This window comes from Bombina bombina, chromosome 4 (assembly GCF_027579735.1).
Source record: "Bombina bombina isolate aBomBom1 chromosome 4, aBomBom1.pri, whole genome shotgun sequence".
In the NCBI taxonomy this organism is placed as follows: Eukaryota; Metazoa; Chordata; class Amphibia; order Anura; family Bombinatoridae; genus Bombina; species Bombina bombina.
Genome location: NC_069502.1, coordinates 1,129,230,541 through 1,129,250,117, shown reverse-complemented (window position 1 = coordinate 1,129,250,117; position 19,577 = coordinate 1,129,230,541). Strand labels below are relative to the sequence as shown.

At 34.8% G+C, this 19,577-nt stretch overlaps 1 protein-coding gene across 1 annotated transcript in view; it reads left to right on the top strand.

The window, feature by feature from the left end:
* Positions 1 to 19,577, top strand: part of USH2A (usherin) — a 2,188,359-nt gene that overhangs the window by 381,793 nt on the left and 1,786,989 nt on the right. The window contains exon 13 of the mRNA XM_053712759.1: positions 10,055 to 10,238. Coding sequence (XP_053568734.1) covers positions 10,055 to 10,238 — 184 coding nt within the window. The remainder of the gene's footprint in view (positions 1 to 10,054; positions 10,239 to 19,577) is intronic.

Below are 19,577 nucleotides of genomic sequence, written 5' to 3'. Positions count from 1 at the left end.
GTAATAAAAAAAATATATATGAGCATCTTTAATTTTCAAAAAATGACTGCACAAAGAAGTTTTTAGAGGTTAAAGTTGACGGATGTGGGGGTGTTAGAAAAAACAGCATTGAAAAGGGCCTTTACATTGCGGTCTATGGGAACTGTGTGTTGTCTATATATATATGTATATGCTTATTATATACATATATATTTATGTGTTAATATGTGTATCACATAATAACACATCAATATTTATGTATATAATCATATACATATATATTAACATTTGCTGCCATTGATGCACGACTTACATCCTTCGCGCAATGCTTCCAGGCAATGGAAACACGAGGTCGCGCTCGCATTGAGCTTAACTAGTAATACCAGCGCACATTTGCATTCACTGGAATTAGTTGAGCGCAAATATCGCTTTTGCAGAATCTAGCCCAAAATCGTCATGTGTGTTCATTGGGTTATTAATATCACAAATTTTCTTTAAGTGTAAAATTACTCATTATTTTTATAACTTTTTTGTTTGAAAAGGAAACTTTTTTTAATCTATTTTGGTGATGCAGATCCCTAATTTAATCCAATATGGGGGCTCGTTATTTCAGTGTATTTTTCCCATGCTTAAAATAAATGTTAAAATAGAAAAGTTTTAGGGTACTTTGTAAAAATTGTTAGTCCTTTTAGCTGATGAATTAAAGGGACATAAAACCCTAAATTCTTTATTTCATGATTCATAAAAAGCAGATTATTTTAAACCTTCCAATTTACTTCAAAATGTCTTTGTTTTCTTGGTAAAGAAAAGCAGAAAGTAAACTCAGGAGCGGGCACGTCTGCCGGACTTACACAATTGCTATACATTAGCAAGAGCGCTAGATGGTGGCACTTTTTCCTGCCTTGAATTGCTCCGGATATGTGTACATTACCTAACTAGATATCTCTTCAACAAAGAATACAATGAGAACGAAAAAATAAGTAAATTGGAAACTTTTTTTTAAAAAAATTGTATGCTCTGTCTTAATCATGAAAGAAAAATGCTAGCTTTCAAATCCCTTTAGCTAACTGAAAAAATAGCCCCATGAATGTGTTGTTTACAATTTGGATTATCAGAAAATGAAAAAAGTGTTGCTGAGAGATCATAGGCATAAAGAGACATAAAACCCAAAATGTTTCATCCATGATATAGATAGGGAATACAATTTTAAGTAACATTCCAATTTACTTCTATTATCAGATTAGCTTTGTTCAAAAATGATATTCATATTGCATAATTTATTAAAAGGTTTGAACTTTTCAGTTTGCAATACGACTTATGCTTTATTTTTTTAAAATTTGCACAGGACCAGTATTTTAAATTATAGAAAATGTTTATTTTTCTTCCACTCAAACACATTTTGAATTCCATGTAATTCATTTAAAAACAAGAAAAATGATAGTGAGAAAATCTTTCAATGAGAAAATATCTTCCGAGATTTCTAAAGACAATATTTTTCTTTTTTTTTGCTACTGGCTAAAGAATTAACCGTAAAAATAGCCCACATTTACTGATAACCTGTGATAGTGTAAAATGTTAAAGGAATGCATTTGGTTCACATTAAATTTATAGGCAATTTGTTAAAGTAGCAGCCCACATTAGAAGGTGCATTAGAGGCATATTGCTTTAATATGCTACTCAATAATTTGAACAGAGGTTAAAAATGCAACTTAACCTCCATTAAGTATATTTTTAAATGTTTTAATTCAAAATTATTTGGGGTGTAAACTAATAAATATGACAACAGTATGTTTTTTTCTCCTCAAATTGTTCCAAGTGCCAAGTAACCTACAGACATGTGAAGTAGGAAATTAATCAGAACAGATCATGGAAGAAGGGATAGTGATGTAGAAATATCTCCGGCCACTCTTCCGTCCTTGAAAAGAAATGACAGAGATTTCTGCAGGACTGAAAAATAGTTAGCTTTAAAATAAAAAAATGTTACAATGAAAAAACAAAAAAAAGTCTATGATACTGTAGTACAAGTTTGACTAAAAAGAAAAATAATATTTATGCAAAAAAATATTTTTCAGTATGCTTGCTTTCCACAAGCATATACAAAAATAAGTTTGCATAAATATTCTCTTTTTTTTCATTATGAAAAATATTGGCCTAGATTAATTTAAAGGGACAGTCTACACCAGAATTTTTATTGTTTTAAAAGATAGATAATCCCTTTATTACCCATTCCCCAGTTTTGCATAACCAACACAGTTATATTAATATACTTTTAACCTCTGTGATTATCTTGTATCTAAACCTCTGCAAACTGCCCCTTTATTTCAGTTCTTTTGACAGACTTGCAGTTTAGCCAATCAGTGCCTGCTCCCAGATAACTTCACGTACATGAGCACAGTGTTATCTATATGAAAAACATGAACTAACACCCTCTAGTGGTGAAAAACTGTTAAAATGCATTCTGAAAAGAGGTGGCCTTCAAGGTCTAAGAAATTAGCATATGACCCTCCTAGGTTAAGCTTTCAACTAAGAATACCAAGAGAACAAAGCAAAATTGGTGATAAAAATAAATTGGAAAATTGTTTAAAATTACATGCCCTATCTGAATCATGAAAGTTTATTTTGGACTAGACTGTCCCTTTAAAGGGGCATTCCGGTCAAAATGTTAATGCACATACATTAATTACATAGAAACATAAGTAAGAGTTATCACTGTTTTAGTGTTAAAATGTTTATCTGCATGTGCATGTGAAGCATAGCTAGAAATTCTCATTTCACCAACAGTGTAAATAATGCAGCTACTCAGAGCACCAGTGGGGCTTGTATCATCTCAGCAATTAACAAACTGAGTCATTACCAGTTGGTACAAGCGCCTTAGGATCTCAAAGCAAGTGCTTTATATGATCTACTAAATAATTTCCAAGTTCTCCAAAGTGATTGGCTCAAAGCCAAAAAGAACTTGGAAAGTTCTTGAAAATTTGTGAATTTTAAATGAAAAGTTGTGAAGGAAATTAAAAGTGTAAAATATTGTGAATTGATAATTGAGCATGTCTAACCTTCAGATTTCGGCAAAATGACGTTTTCAAATGAAATGTACAATTTAGACATTTAAGAGAAAAGGAAATGTGTGCCACAAAATACTAGGTCCACAGTTTTAAATGAATCTGATATTTCTATCAAGTCAAAAAAATCCTCTGTAGCCAGTTCTAACATGCCTGCTTAGGTTTGATAGAGATTCAAAATCCAGCTGCAGTTAAAGGGAAATGAAAGGAAAACTGAGATCAAACTGAGATCATTTAGGAAAGAACTCAACCCCATAGTTATATGTAAGCAGCAGTAAAATAAAAAAATGCTCTAACTCATTTGAGTATTTTCATTTTGCATGTTTATGTCCCTTTAAGGGCTGAAAGTTACACCATATGTAATGAAATAAGCTAAGAATACTCTATGTACAAAGCAGTGGATGCGGCTTTTGAACCCTTGAGGGACAGGCTTAATTATGAGAGCCTCCTTTCCGCAATGTAGCAGTGGCTATCTTTTCACCACAGAAGGGGGCGGACAGGTTCCCGCCCTTTTAGACATGAGGCAGATTGCAAGATGATTTTTCATGAGCCGTGCTTTCAGGCACACTCCAAATAAAAGTCTTATATTTAAAAAATTCTTAGAACATCCAGTACGAAATATTTGTAACATTCATGGTGTTTAGATGAAAATTCCAGACCACCTGCCAATTTCAAGTGTTATGCTTTTTATTGCTGAAAATTCTTTTCTCTAGGAAAAGTCCCATTTGGGTAATATTGCTACAAACAATATAACCACACAAGCTGGCAAAAATACATATATACCGCACAAAGTTATAACTATAACTGCAGATATAACTATGGTGCCACTTTCATTAAAATATAAAGGGATATAAAACCTCAAAAAATTCCTTTAGGATCCAGACAGAGCATACAATTTTAAAACAGTTTTTAATTTACTTCTGTTATCAAATTTGCTTTGTTCCCATGGAATTCTTTGTTGAAAAGATACCTATATAAGTGCCTGAAGCACTACATTGCAGGAAATAGTGGTGCTATTGAGTGCTCTTGCGAATGGATAACATTTTAGCAAAATGGCTGCAATATAGTGCTCTAGACACGCGCATGCTCCTAAGCTTACATCCCTGCTTTTCAACAAAAGATGCCAAGAGAAAGAATTAAATTTGATAAGAAAAGTAAATTAGAAAGTAGTTTAAAATGACCTGCTCTATCTGAATCATGAAAGCATAATCTTGGGTTCATTCGCCTTCATTTTTATTACTTACTTAAAATCAATATTATTAACACAATTAAAGGGACAGTACACTGCAAAATTGTTTTTCCATTAATGTATTTTAAATGACTTGTTATACCACCTGCAGAGTATAAAATATTTGATAAATTGCATTTTCGGGTTTATTTGTGTATATGAAGTAGCTGGTTTTGTGCTTTGAAACCACAGCCTATTACAATGGGTTGAGCTTCAGGTAATGCCATGTCTCATTATGTTATAACTTTGTGTACACACACTTGCTTCCTTATCTTATATTTGTCTGGAACACCAAAGCTCAATACATAGAGAGAACAATGGGCAATTATCATTTTATTACTTAACTATCCTGCACCCGACTGAGAGTGTAACTTCTTCTGCTGGCTGTGTTTATTTAGGCTTGTCAATAGCGTATACTCCAGTATCAAAACTTTCAGTATAGGTTGGAAAACCACAAGCTAAATCAGCTATTTCAAATGCTGAAATATGTGTAAAGGAGCTACTTGCAACCAATTTAATACACTCTAGCAAGTAAAAAGGATCATTGGGAATAATTTAAAGGGGAGAAAGTTTTTGGGTGAACTGTCCCTTTAAGAGTCTCATATTTTTCAAGCCGTAAGATGAAATGTATGTCGGACTGACAACTTAAGCAGAGGCTATTCAGTCACAAGGAGGAGTTCACTTCATCTGGTATTACTAAATACACTGACACACAGTAATGAGGTGCAATATTAGCACCATGACTGATGGTTACAGCGTGGTGCAGCCACTGAACAGTGACATTCTGAGATACCCCAGAGTGACTGTAGTTAAACTGTTTGCCTAGTCTTTATTGTCTTTAAACGTTTAACCATTTTAAGTTTATGTAACACTTGTATGTGTAGAATAAAGTGGAATCCCCTGACTGCTAATAGCTCTTGTCTGTGTGAGTACCCTTCTGCATTATCCTTGCACTGAGAAATTACATATTACACTATGGAAGTTTCTCCTTTTTCTCTTTGAGGTTTACTGAAGATCTAAGAACTCTAAAAGGACATTCTACCATAGAGTGTTCAGTGCACAGTGTTGTGTTTCAATTTTTCTTTTGTATTTATAATAATTCTTCCCATTTCCAAATGTATTTTCCTTATGGTACTATATGACTATATAAAGTGGTGGTATTAAAAGTGGCAACATTTTAATAAAATAAAAACATGAATATGCTATCCATAATGTTGCTTCATTTTTTGATAAATTTATATTATCTTATCCCCTTATGATACAGTTTATTGAATAATCAGTCACAATTGTTAAATGTTAAAGTCAACTTCAGAGCAGCAATGCATTACTGGGAGCTAACTGAACATATCTAGTGAGCCAATAATATGAGGCATATGTGCAAAGCCACCAATCACTGGCTAGTGCACTACTGCTCCTGATCCCACCTAGCTATTCAATTTGATATCAGAAGTTAATTGAAAAGTCTCCTAAAATTGCATGCTCCATCTGAACCATGAAAATGAAATTCTGACATTCATTACCCTTTAAGTATAGTACAAATAAGTCTTATTGACTAATCATTGCAAATAAAAAGCAACATTGACACATTTCACTGTTGTGGCTTCTTCAAAGGATAATCCTGTGGCAGCTAATAGATTTTTATATTATTATGTTACTCTTCTATGTTATAGTTAAACATTGTGCCACTCTGCAGCTGTGGCAAGATCAGGGGCACAGTAAGATGGACTGAAATTAAAGGCATGTTCCCATCATGATCTAATTATCCATGTATCAACTAGTGGTGGAATGTCACATTCCTGAGAGTGGTTCCAAAACTCCCTTGGTAAAGGATCAAAGAGGATGTACAACGTATAGACTATTAAAGGGCCATAATACCCAAATGTTTAAACACTTGAAAGTGATGCAGCATAGCTGTAAAAAGCTGACTAGAAAATATCACTTGAACATCTCTATGTAAAAAAGAAAGATATTTTACCTCAAAAGTTCCTCAGTAGCCACCTCCCATTGTAAAGGATTTCTAAGCAGCATTTTAGTGTGTTTGTCCTGGGACATCTGAAGGGACTAGCATCGTGCACTCTCATATTATTTCACCAATCAGGTAAAGGAAGCTTACTATGAAATCTCATGAGAGTTAAGTCAAATCTCATGAGATCACAGTAAGAGTTCATGACCTCAGCACTGCTGATGCTGATTGGCTGCTGTTCATTTCTTCATTTTTTTAATTTTTTTTACCTGCAGCTGGGAGCAGCTGAGTATAACTTTTTACACAGAACTTACTCTGCTGAGCTGAGGAGATTGTGAGGTAAAATATCTTCCTTTTTTACATAGAGATGCTCAGGTGATATTTTCCTGTCAGCTTTTTACAGTTATACTGCATCAGTTTCAAGTGATTTAGCATATGAGTATTATGTCCCTTTAAGTACTCTAAAATGTACAAAATATTATGTAACACAATGGCCAGTTGATTATATAACTCCCCATAGACTACACATGGTTGTCAAAGCTCACCCCTTTATATTTGGTGGTGAATGAAAGAAATGTCAAAATAAACCTTAAACAGTACCTTAAACCAAGGTAGAAATGACTAGTATAGCATGAAACAACTAATACAGATTAATATTTATTTCATGATGAACTATGATTATCACAAACTATATAGATATGGAATAAGTTAAATAATTTAATATTTATTGGAAACATTTTTTAAAAAAAGTTTTTGTTGCTTATTTTCGTAATTGACTTAGTTTTCTCTTCTAATTCCACTGGCACTGTACTTTTCACAAGCAGTGGTGTACTGGTGTACTTAATTTGCAGATGACAATAAAAAAAATATATAATACATTTTGAATCCTAAATTGCAAGTCAATGTTGGACAACAGATCAAATTTGCAAATACATTAACCATTCCTATTTGCATTCATTGTAAAACCTTTTCATTGTTGTATTTTTAATGTTGTTTTGGCAGTGGATATTTTTATTTTATGAAGTTCACTGACATTCATTTTGATAACATAAAGGTTATGCATTAGTTTCTTGCACATTTTCATTTTTACTGTGTTTCTATAAATGAAAAATAATTGGAAATAAAATGTAGTTGGAAATATAATGTAAAGTGTGAATGTTTAATTGGTTTGACAGTTTCAATGATTGATTAGCATTGATGTCAATAATAATAATAATAAAAAAGTTGCTTTCCAATATTTTCTGCACATTTGTCAAAAAAGATTGCAACCCAGGCCAATAATTTAGTTTGTATGACGTTGTTTGTCATAAACGTTTTCATTACAGTTATTAGACTATATGGTTATTTGTAGGTATTGTACCTGCTTAAATTCTGTACTAGACTTCACTGATGTTTAAGGCAAATAGAGGGACCAAGTGGATTGTGATTGGGAGAACTGGGGTGTCTGAAAATATGGGCTGTTTTCGGATATCTACCAAGTAAAATTATATATATATATCTATCTTGATCTGATATCTACAACCATATGTGAGGTTTTCAACAGTGAGCAGGTTTATATATGAAACACAAACATTTTGTTTTGTGATTTAGACAGAAAACATAATTTTTAAAACATTTTTAATTTACTTTATTTATCAAATTTGCTTTGTTCCCATGGTGTTATATGTTGAAGAGATAACTCTCCTCCTTTGCTTCATATCTCTGAAATTGCTTGTTTACAGTTTCCTTTAACCACATATCCGATGATCCTCTGCCTCATTTTGAATAACGCAAGGATCTGTCTTGGGTCCCTTGCTTTTTTCACTCTATACATCCTCCCTTGGAAAACTTTTATTCTCCTTTGGATTCCAGCACCACTTATATGCTGATAATACCCAAATCTGTCTTTCCTCTCCTGATATCTATCTCTCTTTACTCAACCAGATTACCAACTGTCTCTCTGCAATTTCTTCTTGGATGTCCTCACACTATCTCTATGTCAATCCATGTCAAACTGATCTGCTTCTTATTCCCCCCTCTTTGAGGCATCCAACACCTGCCATTTCACTGACAGTTGGAGACTCTATTCCCCCCAGGTCTGCTGTCTTGGGGTCACACTTGACTCAGATAAACTCACATTCACTCCACATATAAAAGCACTTGCTAAATCCTACTGGCAACCCTATGCATCATCTCCAGAATTTGACCCTTCCTTATTACAGAAACTACAAAAATAATTCCTTTATTTTGTCTGACTACTGCAATCGACTCCTAAATGTTCTTCCCAAACACCGCCTCTCCCCCCTCCAATCTATTATTAAGGCTTCCGCTAAGCATATGAAGCACTCAACAACCTCATACCCAACTATATTTCCTCTCTCATATCAAAATACTCACTATCACAACCTCTTTGATCAATCTCTGACCTACGTGTCTCTACTCCTAATTTATCTCTACATCCCACTTTCACCTCCAAGACTTTTCAAGCTCTGTTCTTGGTCTGGAACTCTCTACCCTCTCCATCAGAATGTCTTCAACCTTGTATAGCTTCAGACGCTCTTTGAAAATGAAACTATTTATAGAAGCTTACCATCTCTCCCCTGCTTTTCATCCTAAGCAAAATAAATCTTAAAGTGCATTGACTCACTGCTGTTATTACAATCCATGGGACAAGCTACCTAAACCTTATGTCTCTGCATCCTCAATTTGTAGACTGCAAGCTCTTTGGAGCAGGGACCTCCTCCTTCTGTATTAGATCTCTATAGTCTGTTATGTTTTTGTATCTAATAACAAACCCTTGTCACTGTATACCCCTTTCTCTGTAACCAACGCTGCAGAATTTTGCAGCATTATACAAATAAATAATAATAATATAGTGCAGTCATGTGTAAATGGAGAACAATCTTGCAAAACTGCTGCCAGACATGTTCAAGCTCCCGAACTTATATCACTAATTTTTAACAAAAGATACTAAGAGAATGAAGAAAATGTGATAATATAGAAGTAAATTAGAAAGTTATTTATTACTGCATGCTCTATTTGAATCATGAAAGAAAATTTGAGTTTCATGTACTTTTAAAGCACTATCTGTCTATCTGTGTGTCTGTCTGTCTATCATTTCATGTCGTTTTAAAGCACTATCTGTCTATCTGTGTATCTGTCTGTCTGTCTATCATTTCATGTCCTTTTAAAGCACTATCTATCTATCTATCTATCTATCTATCTATCTATCTATCTATCTATCATCTATCTAACTATAATAAAATGTTCTAATTGTAATATTTTCCTGTGTTATGTGTTCAAATACATATCCAAACTGTGTATTGTTACTGTGGCACAATTAATTTAAATACAAATACAGGTATACCCCACTCATACAGCGGGTTAGGGACCGGAGCCCCGCTGTAAAGTGAAAACTGCCTTAAAGTGAAACAAGGCAGTTTTAGCTTTCTTTTCACTTGCCAGTGTGTTTAAAAACTTAAAAACATGTTTTAATTAACTTATATTAGGTGTGCAATAGCGCTAAGTTTAGTTTAACACTCGCACAGCACAGTATTCAATAAATATACTGTACCTGTAAAATAGTGACAATCACTGTAGTACAATTTGCCAGAGTATAGCACTGAGACACAGATTGCACTGTAATGCTGTAAACAGAGTGAACTAAGCATAATAAAATGGTGCCAGTCACTTTTTCTTGCAATCTCTCGAAGATTACAGCACTGTTTTAAAATAATTGGAGGTTGAACTTCAGCTCCACAAAGCGCTGTATTAGCGAAGCGCTGTAAAGTGAAGCGCTGTAAAGTGAGGTATACCTGTAAAACATACCAAAATGTGTTTTTTTAGGTTTTTATTCATCCAGTCTCCATGGCATGGCGTGCATTTCATGTTCTTGTCACACAAAGGGGGCCGTTAATAAGATCTGCAATTTTACAAATGGTCAGTGCACCTGCAAAGATTTGACTGTAAATGGACAAAAATGTGATCAATGCAGTGCCTTCTTCTTTGGATTTGACTCCAGCAAAGGAAGGTAGGTGGCATATAACATTAATCTCTGCATTTTTAAGATTTAAAATAAACTTTTATCAGCGGTTTTTAGTGAAATACACATTTTTAAAACTTAATTCGCTGATTATTTATTTTTCTCATTTTCAATTCTAGCCCATCTTCACTATAAGACACACCCGATTTTCAAAGTAAAATAAAAGAATTTCTATTTTTCATGCTTTTTGAGCAATTTAATTTTTTTTTTAAATAATAAATCTGCTGTTGTTCCTGTGTCTGTGTTTTAAATATTGAGAATGACATCTGAATTTATTGTAAAAGATTTGGAATACTAAACAGTCTTTGTTGTATGTTATCCTTCCTGTAATAGTTGTGAATTACTAAAGATAGTATTTGTCATGTCTTGAAATTTGAAATAGATTCTCCTCAAGTAACCCATAAACATACTGTAATGTACTTTATGTTGGTGAAAGAAATCTTACTTCACTCTTGCAAGGTAACATCTACGCAATGAGGCCCATTTATCAAGCTCCATATGGAATCGACACAATCGACACAATTCAACCCGATCGAGTACGATCGGGTTGATTGACACCTCCCTGCTGGCGGCCCATTGGCCGCGAGTCTGCAGGGGGCGGTGTTGCACCAGCAGCTCGTGTGAGCTGCTGGTGCAATGCTGAATATAGAGAGCGTATTGCTCTCCGCATTCAGCGAGGTCTTGCAGACCTGATCTGCACTGTCGGATTAGGTCGGCAAGATCTTTGATAAATAGGCCTCTTTGTGTGAAGTTCCTCTAACCAGTAGCAAACATTGCTAATACATAAATAGTAATTTCTTCAATGTTGAAAAAAATCTATCATAAAAAGGACATCTGAATAACTATTATCAGTAAATGCAGCAGTTTGAATCAAAATAAAATATCAAAATGTCCTGTGTAATATATATATATTTTTCTTTCTATAGCCCAACAAAAATAGTAAAGCTGTTCAAATGTCTACCTACCTACAACTTTTTAAGGAATCAATTCTCAATGTAAAAATCAATTTTCAGTTACACAGGTCCCTGCTTTTGCAGACTTGCATACAAAGACCCTGTTCAGTGAAAGGGAAATATATTGAAAGAAGATGAAAAAAAAATATTTCCTCTAAGTTGATTTTCTTGGCTATGGTTGTTGAGCTATGACTGGTGATCTGGCATTCTGGTTGAGCACTCGCAATAGATTCTTGTATAGAGGTGGTGATTGATTGACCTCTTTCCTTTCCAGATAAGTTTTTAGCATAGCAAAGCCTTGCCTGATGCTTTGTGCTCAGATATATCCTTCCCTCCTCCATCTCCCCAAATAATCAGACCTCAGTAATGTACCATTCCACTACTCATACTGTTGAAAACAAACAGCCTGATAGTTTTATATCAGATTCCTGGTAATCATTCCTAGGGCAATTTCAAAAGAGCATCCCATATACACAAAAATGTAACTCAGTTTTTCTCAACTCTAGTACTCAAGTATCTCAAACAGGCCAGATTTTCATGCTATCTTAACTAGAGCAAAGGTGAAATAATAAGATGATTGGGTGAGAGCAGGTTAGTAACCATGGTTACTGATCAGCTAATTATTTCACCTGTGATCTAGTTAAGATATCATTACAGCAGGGGCTGTCAGTCATTCAGATCGAATTGGGGTGATTTAGCATGACCAAATTTTAGGTGGCGGAGAGGTTAAGCAGCAGTGGTCCCAAGAACGCTGCTTCTTAACTAGCATTTTAGTCAAGCCTGAAATGATGGGGCCCCCAAAGCTGCTCTCACAGCTTGATAAATGGGGACCTAGGTACTAAACTGAATGTTATTGAATGTTACCGTATTGGTTCTGAACCTTATAATTACTTTACTATGTCACAAATTAAAGATTTTTAAGTTAAAATGGAATTATATAATAGAATGATAGAAGATATTTCTGCAGTATTGCAATACATTTAGATACTAGAAATTGAATGTAAATGTTGCTGTAATCCATGAACACCTTATTTGCTGCCACTTTTTTAGTGGCCAAATGCCATCTACCACTTGCCTTATTTGGAGGAGCCAATCCAGACTTGTAACTGAACTAGACAAGACTTGCCACTATCCTTTTGTTAGTTAAAGATTTATTTTATTTATTTGTCTGTGTTTTCTTAGAGAAGCTTGCCATGTCCACTTCCAATACTCAGACAAGAAAAATCCACAAGTTGCAGACATATTAAAGGAAAAGGGGGCAAAATAATGAAACTATTTAAAAAAAATGTTTTTACTACATATAAAAGTAAACAAATTATAGTACAATCTCAAAGTGTTTACTATCCTTTTAAGGTATCAGTCAATATGCTTGACCTTTATCCATTTAGGTTAAATAAAATAGGCTAAATAAAAGCATTAGTTGGCTTACTGATTTGTAACCATTCCTACGTGAAAATTGCAATATAGGAAATGCACAGTCAAATGTGAAGATAAATAGCTTTAGAGATATTAAGTCTATCTTGATACATGTAAAGTTTATCTTCCTTTTAGCCATTTCCGTTATAACTTTAAGAAAAATCTCCCTTGCGGCTTTAGCTATAAATTTTTCTTTCCTGCCACACATTAACTTTTCCTAATTTTCAAAACTAAAAAACTTGTGATTTGATCTGGAACAAAATAGAATAAATTCTAAGCACCAGTATAAAAAGTAACAAAATAATTACTTGGCCATCTGACACATGTCAATGTGCCTATGGTGATAGTGCTGTGGTAGGGCTGCAGTTCATAGACTAGCCCAAATCAGGGCAGTTGTCATGCCTCTTGGTCAAAAAGGGATTGATTGGTATTTTGGAGATGAATTGTGAAGAACAAGAATGATATAAGAATGATACTGAAGCAAAATTAAAGTTTCATGATTCAGATGAGGCATGAAATAAAAAAATAAAAAAAAAACTTTCCAATATACTTCTGTTATCAAAATGTACATACTTTTTTATATGCTCATTTCTACTGTATTTAGTGGTCCTTTAGTTGCTTCTCTCTTTGCCCCTGATGATCAACCCATAGTTATAAAACTAGAAAGTCAGAGCTACTGTTTTCTATGAAATATTAATATCATAAACATGACATTTTCTTCCTAAAAAAAATGAAGAAACTGATTTAAAATACATATTATAGCATTATACAATACAATACATATACATAAAACCTTGTATATACAGTATCTCACAAAAGTGAGCACACCCCTCACATTTTTGTAAATATTTTGTTATAACTTTTCATGTGACAACACTGAAGAAATGACACTTTGCTACAATGAAGTAGTGAAAGTACAGCCTGTATAGCTGTGTAAATTTGCTGTCCCCTCAAAATAACTCAACACACAGCCATTAATGTCTAAACCATTGGCAACAAAAGTAAGTACACTCCTAAGTGGAAATGTCCAAATTGGGCGCAAAGTGTCAATATTTTGTGTGGTCACCATTATTTTCCAGCACTGTCTTAACCCTCTTGGGCATACTGCCCTGTGACACACTTGTCTTTGTACTCCTCACCGGGTTGGCGCCACATACGCTTGACATCATCTGAACCAAATAAGTTTATCTTGGTCTCATCGGACCACAGGACATGGTTCCAATAATCCATGTCCTTAGTCTGCTTGTCTTCAGCAAAATGGTTGTGGGCTTTCTTTGGCATCATCTTTAGAAGAGGCTTTCTTCTGGGACGACAGCCATGCAGACCAATTTGATGCAGTGTTTGGCACAAGGTCTGAGCAATGACAGGCTGACCCCTCACCCCTTCAACCTCTGTAGTAATACTGGCAACACTCATACGTCTATTTCCCAAAGACAACCTCTGGATATGACGCTGAGCATGTGCACTCAACTTCTTTGGTCGACCATGGTGAGGAATGTTCTGAGTGGAACCTGTCCTGTGAAACCACAGTATGGTCTTGCCCACCATGCAGCTACAAAGTTTCAGGGTCTTGGAAATCTTCTTATAGCCTAGGCCATCTTTATATAGAGCAACAATTCCTTTTTTCAGATCTTCAGAGAGTTCTTTGCCATGTGGTGCCATGTTGAACTTCCAGTAACCAGTATGAGAGAGTGTGAGAGCGATAACACCAAATTTTACACACCTGCTCCCTATTCACACCTGAGACCTTGTAACACTAACGAGTCACATGACACCGGGGAGGGAAAATGGCTAATTGGGTCCAATTTGGACATTTCCACTTAGGGGTGTACTCACTTTTGTTGCCAACGGTTTACAGAATAATGGCTGTGTGTTATTTTAAGGGGACAGAAAATGTACACTGTTATACAGGCTATACACTCACTACTTTACATTGTAGCAAAGTGTCATTTCTTCAGTGTTGTCACTTGAAAATATATAATAAAATATTTACAAAAGTGTGAGGGGTGTACTCACTTTTGTGAGATACTGTACATCTATAGTATATCCACATCTCCACAGCTCCTTTAGGTTAAATAGGAAGGTGTTTTTTTTCTTTTGTTCTCTATTAATAATGGAGATCACAGATATAAGAAATATATAGGTGTTACACTGGAGTTTTATGTTTTTTCTATGTAAGTAACATATTCTAATGGGGAAACCTCGCAGTGAGTTTCTAAGTTTCAAAGGACTTCATTTTAGAGGCATTATTTTCAGCCAGAGCAGTCTTGCCAGGTTTTCAGTGGTGAGAATTTCCATTGTAAGAAATCTAGTAAATGTACAATGAAACTTAATTTACATACGTATTATGTGTAAGGCTACTGCATAGAAACTAGAGATGTGCATTAGTTTTCATATAAATGTACGTTTCATAAAAAAACTGAAAATCTGAATGAACGCACCAACAAAATTTAACCCCTTAAGTGGTACATTCAACAGTATTTATTTGTTTCCTTTAAATTGATATAGTAGTATAGTATAGTTTAGTTTTACTTTAGAGCGGCTGAAGCTACTGCACTTTAAAGCTTACTCTAGAGGAAAAGGGCAAGGTTTCTTCAAATGAGGCCAAGAGAACTTGCAGGATGTACTCTTTTGGGAAATATTTGGTTCCTCGGTAAATCAGGGCTTTACCCATGTAAAAAGTGAAAAAACACACACACACACACACATATATATATATATATATATATATATGTGTGTGTGTGTACAGTGTGTATATATATATATATATATATGTGTGTGTGTGTGTACAGTGTGTATATATATATAAATATATGTGTGTGTGTACAGTGTATATATATATATATATATATATATATGTGTGTGTGTGTACAGTGTATATATATATATATATATATATATATGTGTGTGTGTGTGTGTGTACAGTGTATATATATATATATATGTGTGTGTGTGTACAGTGTATATATATATATATGTGTGTGTGTGTACAGTGTATATATATATATATATATATGTGTGTACAGTGTATATATATATATATATATATATATATGTGTGTGTGTACAGTGTATATATATATATATATATATATATATATATGTGTGTGTGTACAGTGTATATATATATATATGTGTGTGTGTACAGTGTATATATATATATATATGTGTGTGTGTACTGTATATATATATATATGTGTGTGTGTACAGTGTATATATATATATATATATATATATGTGTGTGTGTACAGTGTATATATATATATATATATATATATATATATATATATATATATATATATATATATGTGTGTGTACAGTGTATATATATATATATATATGTGTGTGTGTACAGTGTATATATATATATATATGTGTGTGTGTGTACAGTGTATATATATATATATATATATGTGTGTGTACAGTGTATATATATATATATATGTGTGTGTACAGTGTATATATATATATATATATATATATATATATATATACAAACCTCACATTGACTCCTCAGAGTTTCAAAATCCACTCTCAACTTATGATTCTCAGTCTGGGAGCTAATTTCAGGTCGAATGAACACAAAGGTTAATTTTTATGCTTTTAAGATTTATGAGGATTTAAGAATAAGATTAAAAAAATGAGAAACTAGAAAATGAAAAATTAGTTTGAACCCCAACTTAGTCAAAGCCAATATAAATAAATGTGTTAAAACATTTTGTTATTTGTTTTTCAATGTATTTTAAACAATGTTGGCCTGGGGTGATAATATGACCCATATGGATGAGGAGAAAAGACAAAACTAAGTATATCAGCTCAGACTGCACTACAATGTGTCGGGGGTAACTATATATTGATTTTCTTTTTCTCACTGCTGTTAGGTGATATATTTTATTGGCAAATAATTTGTTCCCTACATGCATTCTTTCATTGATAGATACATAAATAGTACCATTTGTCGTAGTTTAATTCAGCACCTGATTTATTATTATATAAAGCAGTTACCTAGGAGAACTTAAACTCAGAGATTCTACACAATTGATGGTCAGATGTTGGAACATTGTAATTTATCCCAGTTGCCTTTTATATTGTGAATGTGGATGCTCAATTAAAGGCTTTTCAATGTTACTTATACGCACTTAATAGTAGAAATATGTTTACGTTTATTGGTAGCAAATGCACAATCTAATATTACCGCACATAATAAGGGCAGAATTTTTTTAATATACCCAAGGTTTACAATGTTTTCATTGTAGAACAAGCTTTTCATACATTGGGCTAGATTATAAGTGGAGTGCAAAATATCACTTAAGCGAAACCGATATTTGTGCTCCACTTAGCAATACCAGCGCACGCAAATGTGCACTGGTATTACAAGTGAGGTGCAATGCGAATGGAACCTCGTGTTTGCATTGCATAGAAGCATTGCACTCACAAGAGCACTCTTCCATAGCTTCCAATGGGAGCCTAATTTTCATGCCGTCCGACACTGCATGAGAACTAGCATAGCGAAGGGGATAAGTCTTCCAGCGATGGGCATGAAATGTTAAATATAAGTATATATGATTATATATATTTATGTGTTATACACATATTAACACATAAATATATATGTATATAAGCATATACATATATATTTACAGGGAACACACAGTTCCCATAGACCGCTATGTAAAGACCCTTTTAACATCCTACACCCGACAACTTTAACCCCTCATACCTGCTTTTTGCAGTTTTTTTATTATTAAAAGCATTTTGTTTTAATAAAAAAGGAATATTCTTTATTTTGGCGGCGATTGGGGGTTATTTTGAAATTAAGCAGAGATTTGATCTCTGGTTACTTTTTTGAGCACTCTTGTAATGGCTGGTAATTATTGCACACAAACAGGCAAATTTTCAAGCTCTCAAATCCAAACAAACTGGGAAGAAGGGAAGGGTGCACAGGGCTGAGCATGTTGCAGGGTCATGGGATGTGTACCCGGTCTGGTCCGGTATGAGAGTGCAGTCCCCTTCCGTGTTTTGTATATGTCCAGGGTGATTACATAAGCCTGTGCACCCTTCCCTTGTTCCCAGTTTGTTTGGATTTGAGAACTTGCATTGCGTGGCTGTTTTAGGGTCCCAGGTATTGGATAGGTCCTTGACGTGGTACCTGGGCTTGTCCCATTTGGCCAGATGCGGTAACTAACCGTTCCATTTTTGCTTTTAAATCTTAGCTGAGAGCTTGTAAGTGAGTGCTGGACTTTCTCTGTGTGTTGTATTAATTTGTTTTGTAATTTTCCCTATGGTTCTTGCACCCAGACCTTTCTGGGGTTAACTGCCTGTGACTCTGGGGACAGCACAGCTTCCTGTGAGTGCCAGTGAGCACCCAGGGCCGAGCATGTTGCAGGGTCATGGGATGTGTACCCGGTCCGGTATGAGAGTGCAGTTCCCTTCCGTGTTTTGTATATGTCCAGGGTGATTACATAAGCCTGTGCACCCTTCCCTTGTTCCCAGTTTGTTTGGATTTAAGAGCTTGCATTGTGTGGCTGTTTTAGGGTCCCAGGTATTGGAAAGGACCTTGACGTGGTATTTGAGCTGAGCCCTTTCCAGTTGAATATCTGAAAACACTAACCCCGACGATCCGCTTACAGTTTCTGAAGTCCGGCCATCCAGGCGGCGATAAGTCTTTATCCAGGCGGTGAGGTCTTCATCCATCCAGGCAGCATCTTCTATCTTCATCCAGGTGGCATCTTCTATCTTCATCGCGGCAGTGCGGAGCAGGTCCATCCTGAAGACATCCGATGCGGAGCATCCTCTTCATATGGTCGCCGCCGTATACTAAATCTTCAATGCAATGGAGCTTTTTCAAAATGGCGTCCCTTGCATTCCTATTGGCTGATTTGATTTTTGAAATTCAAATCAGCCAATAGGATGATAGCTATTGAAATGTTTTTTACTGTTCAAATCTGCCAATAGGATGAGAGCTACTGAAATTCTATTGGCTGATTTGAATAGCCAATATCTTGTAATTTTAATTTAAAGTTAGGGGTTGTTAGGTTTAGGGGTTGATAGTTTAATTTAGTTGTTTGCGATGTGGGGGGCTGGCGGTTTAGGGGTTAATAGGTTTATTTAGTGGCAGTGATGTGGTAGACCAGAGGTTTAGGGGTTAATAACTTTATTTAGTGGCAGCGATGTTGGGGAGCGGCAGAACAGGGGTTAATACCTTTATTATAGTGTGGGCGATGTTAGGGTGCGGGGGTATAGGGGTTAATAACTTTATTATAGTGGCGGCGATGTCGGGAAGCAGCGGAATAGGGGTTAATAACTTTTATTAGTGACAGTGATTTCTGGAGCGGCAGATTAGGGGTTAATAAGTTTAATTTAGTGTTTGCGATGCAGGAGGGCCTCAGTTTAGTGGTTAATACGTAGTTTATGGGTGTTAGTCTACTTTTTAACAGTTTAGTTACGAGTTTTGTGTAACAGTTTTTCTGCGTAAAATTCATATCTACTGGTTTCAGATTGCGGAACGGATCGTGTTGGTATAGGCTGTAACGCAAGCTTTTTAGCCTCACCGCAAAACTTGTAATGACAGCGCTATGAAAATCCAATGCAAAAACGCCTTTTTTGTAGTGCAGGACTGATGTTGCGTTACAGGCTAAAATGCTTGCGGTACAGCTATACGGACAAGACTCATAATGGCTGTGTTACTGTTTTAACACTGAAATGGCCATTTTTTCAGCGTTAAAACACAAACGCAAAACTTGTAATCTAGGTGTCAGTTATTTATTTCTGATTAAATTTCATGAAGGGGATCTTAAATATGATGTCAACTATGTTTTAGCTAAATTCTATAACAAATAGACATAAATGAATGAATAAATGTCTTATTTCTGTGTTAAAACAATGAAAAACGGCAACATATGGTTATGGATTTTCTGAATATTCTGCCCCACCAATTTAAAACCTCATCACCCGCCACT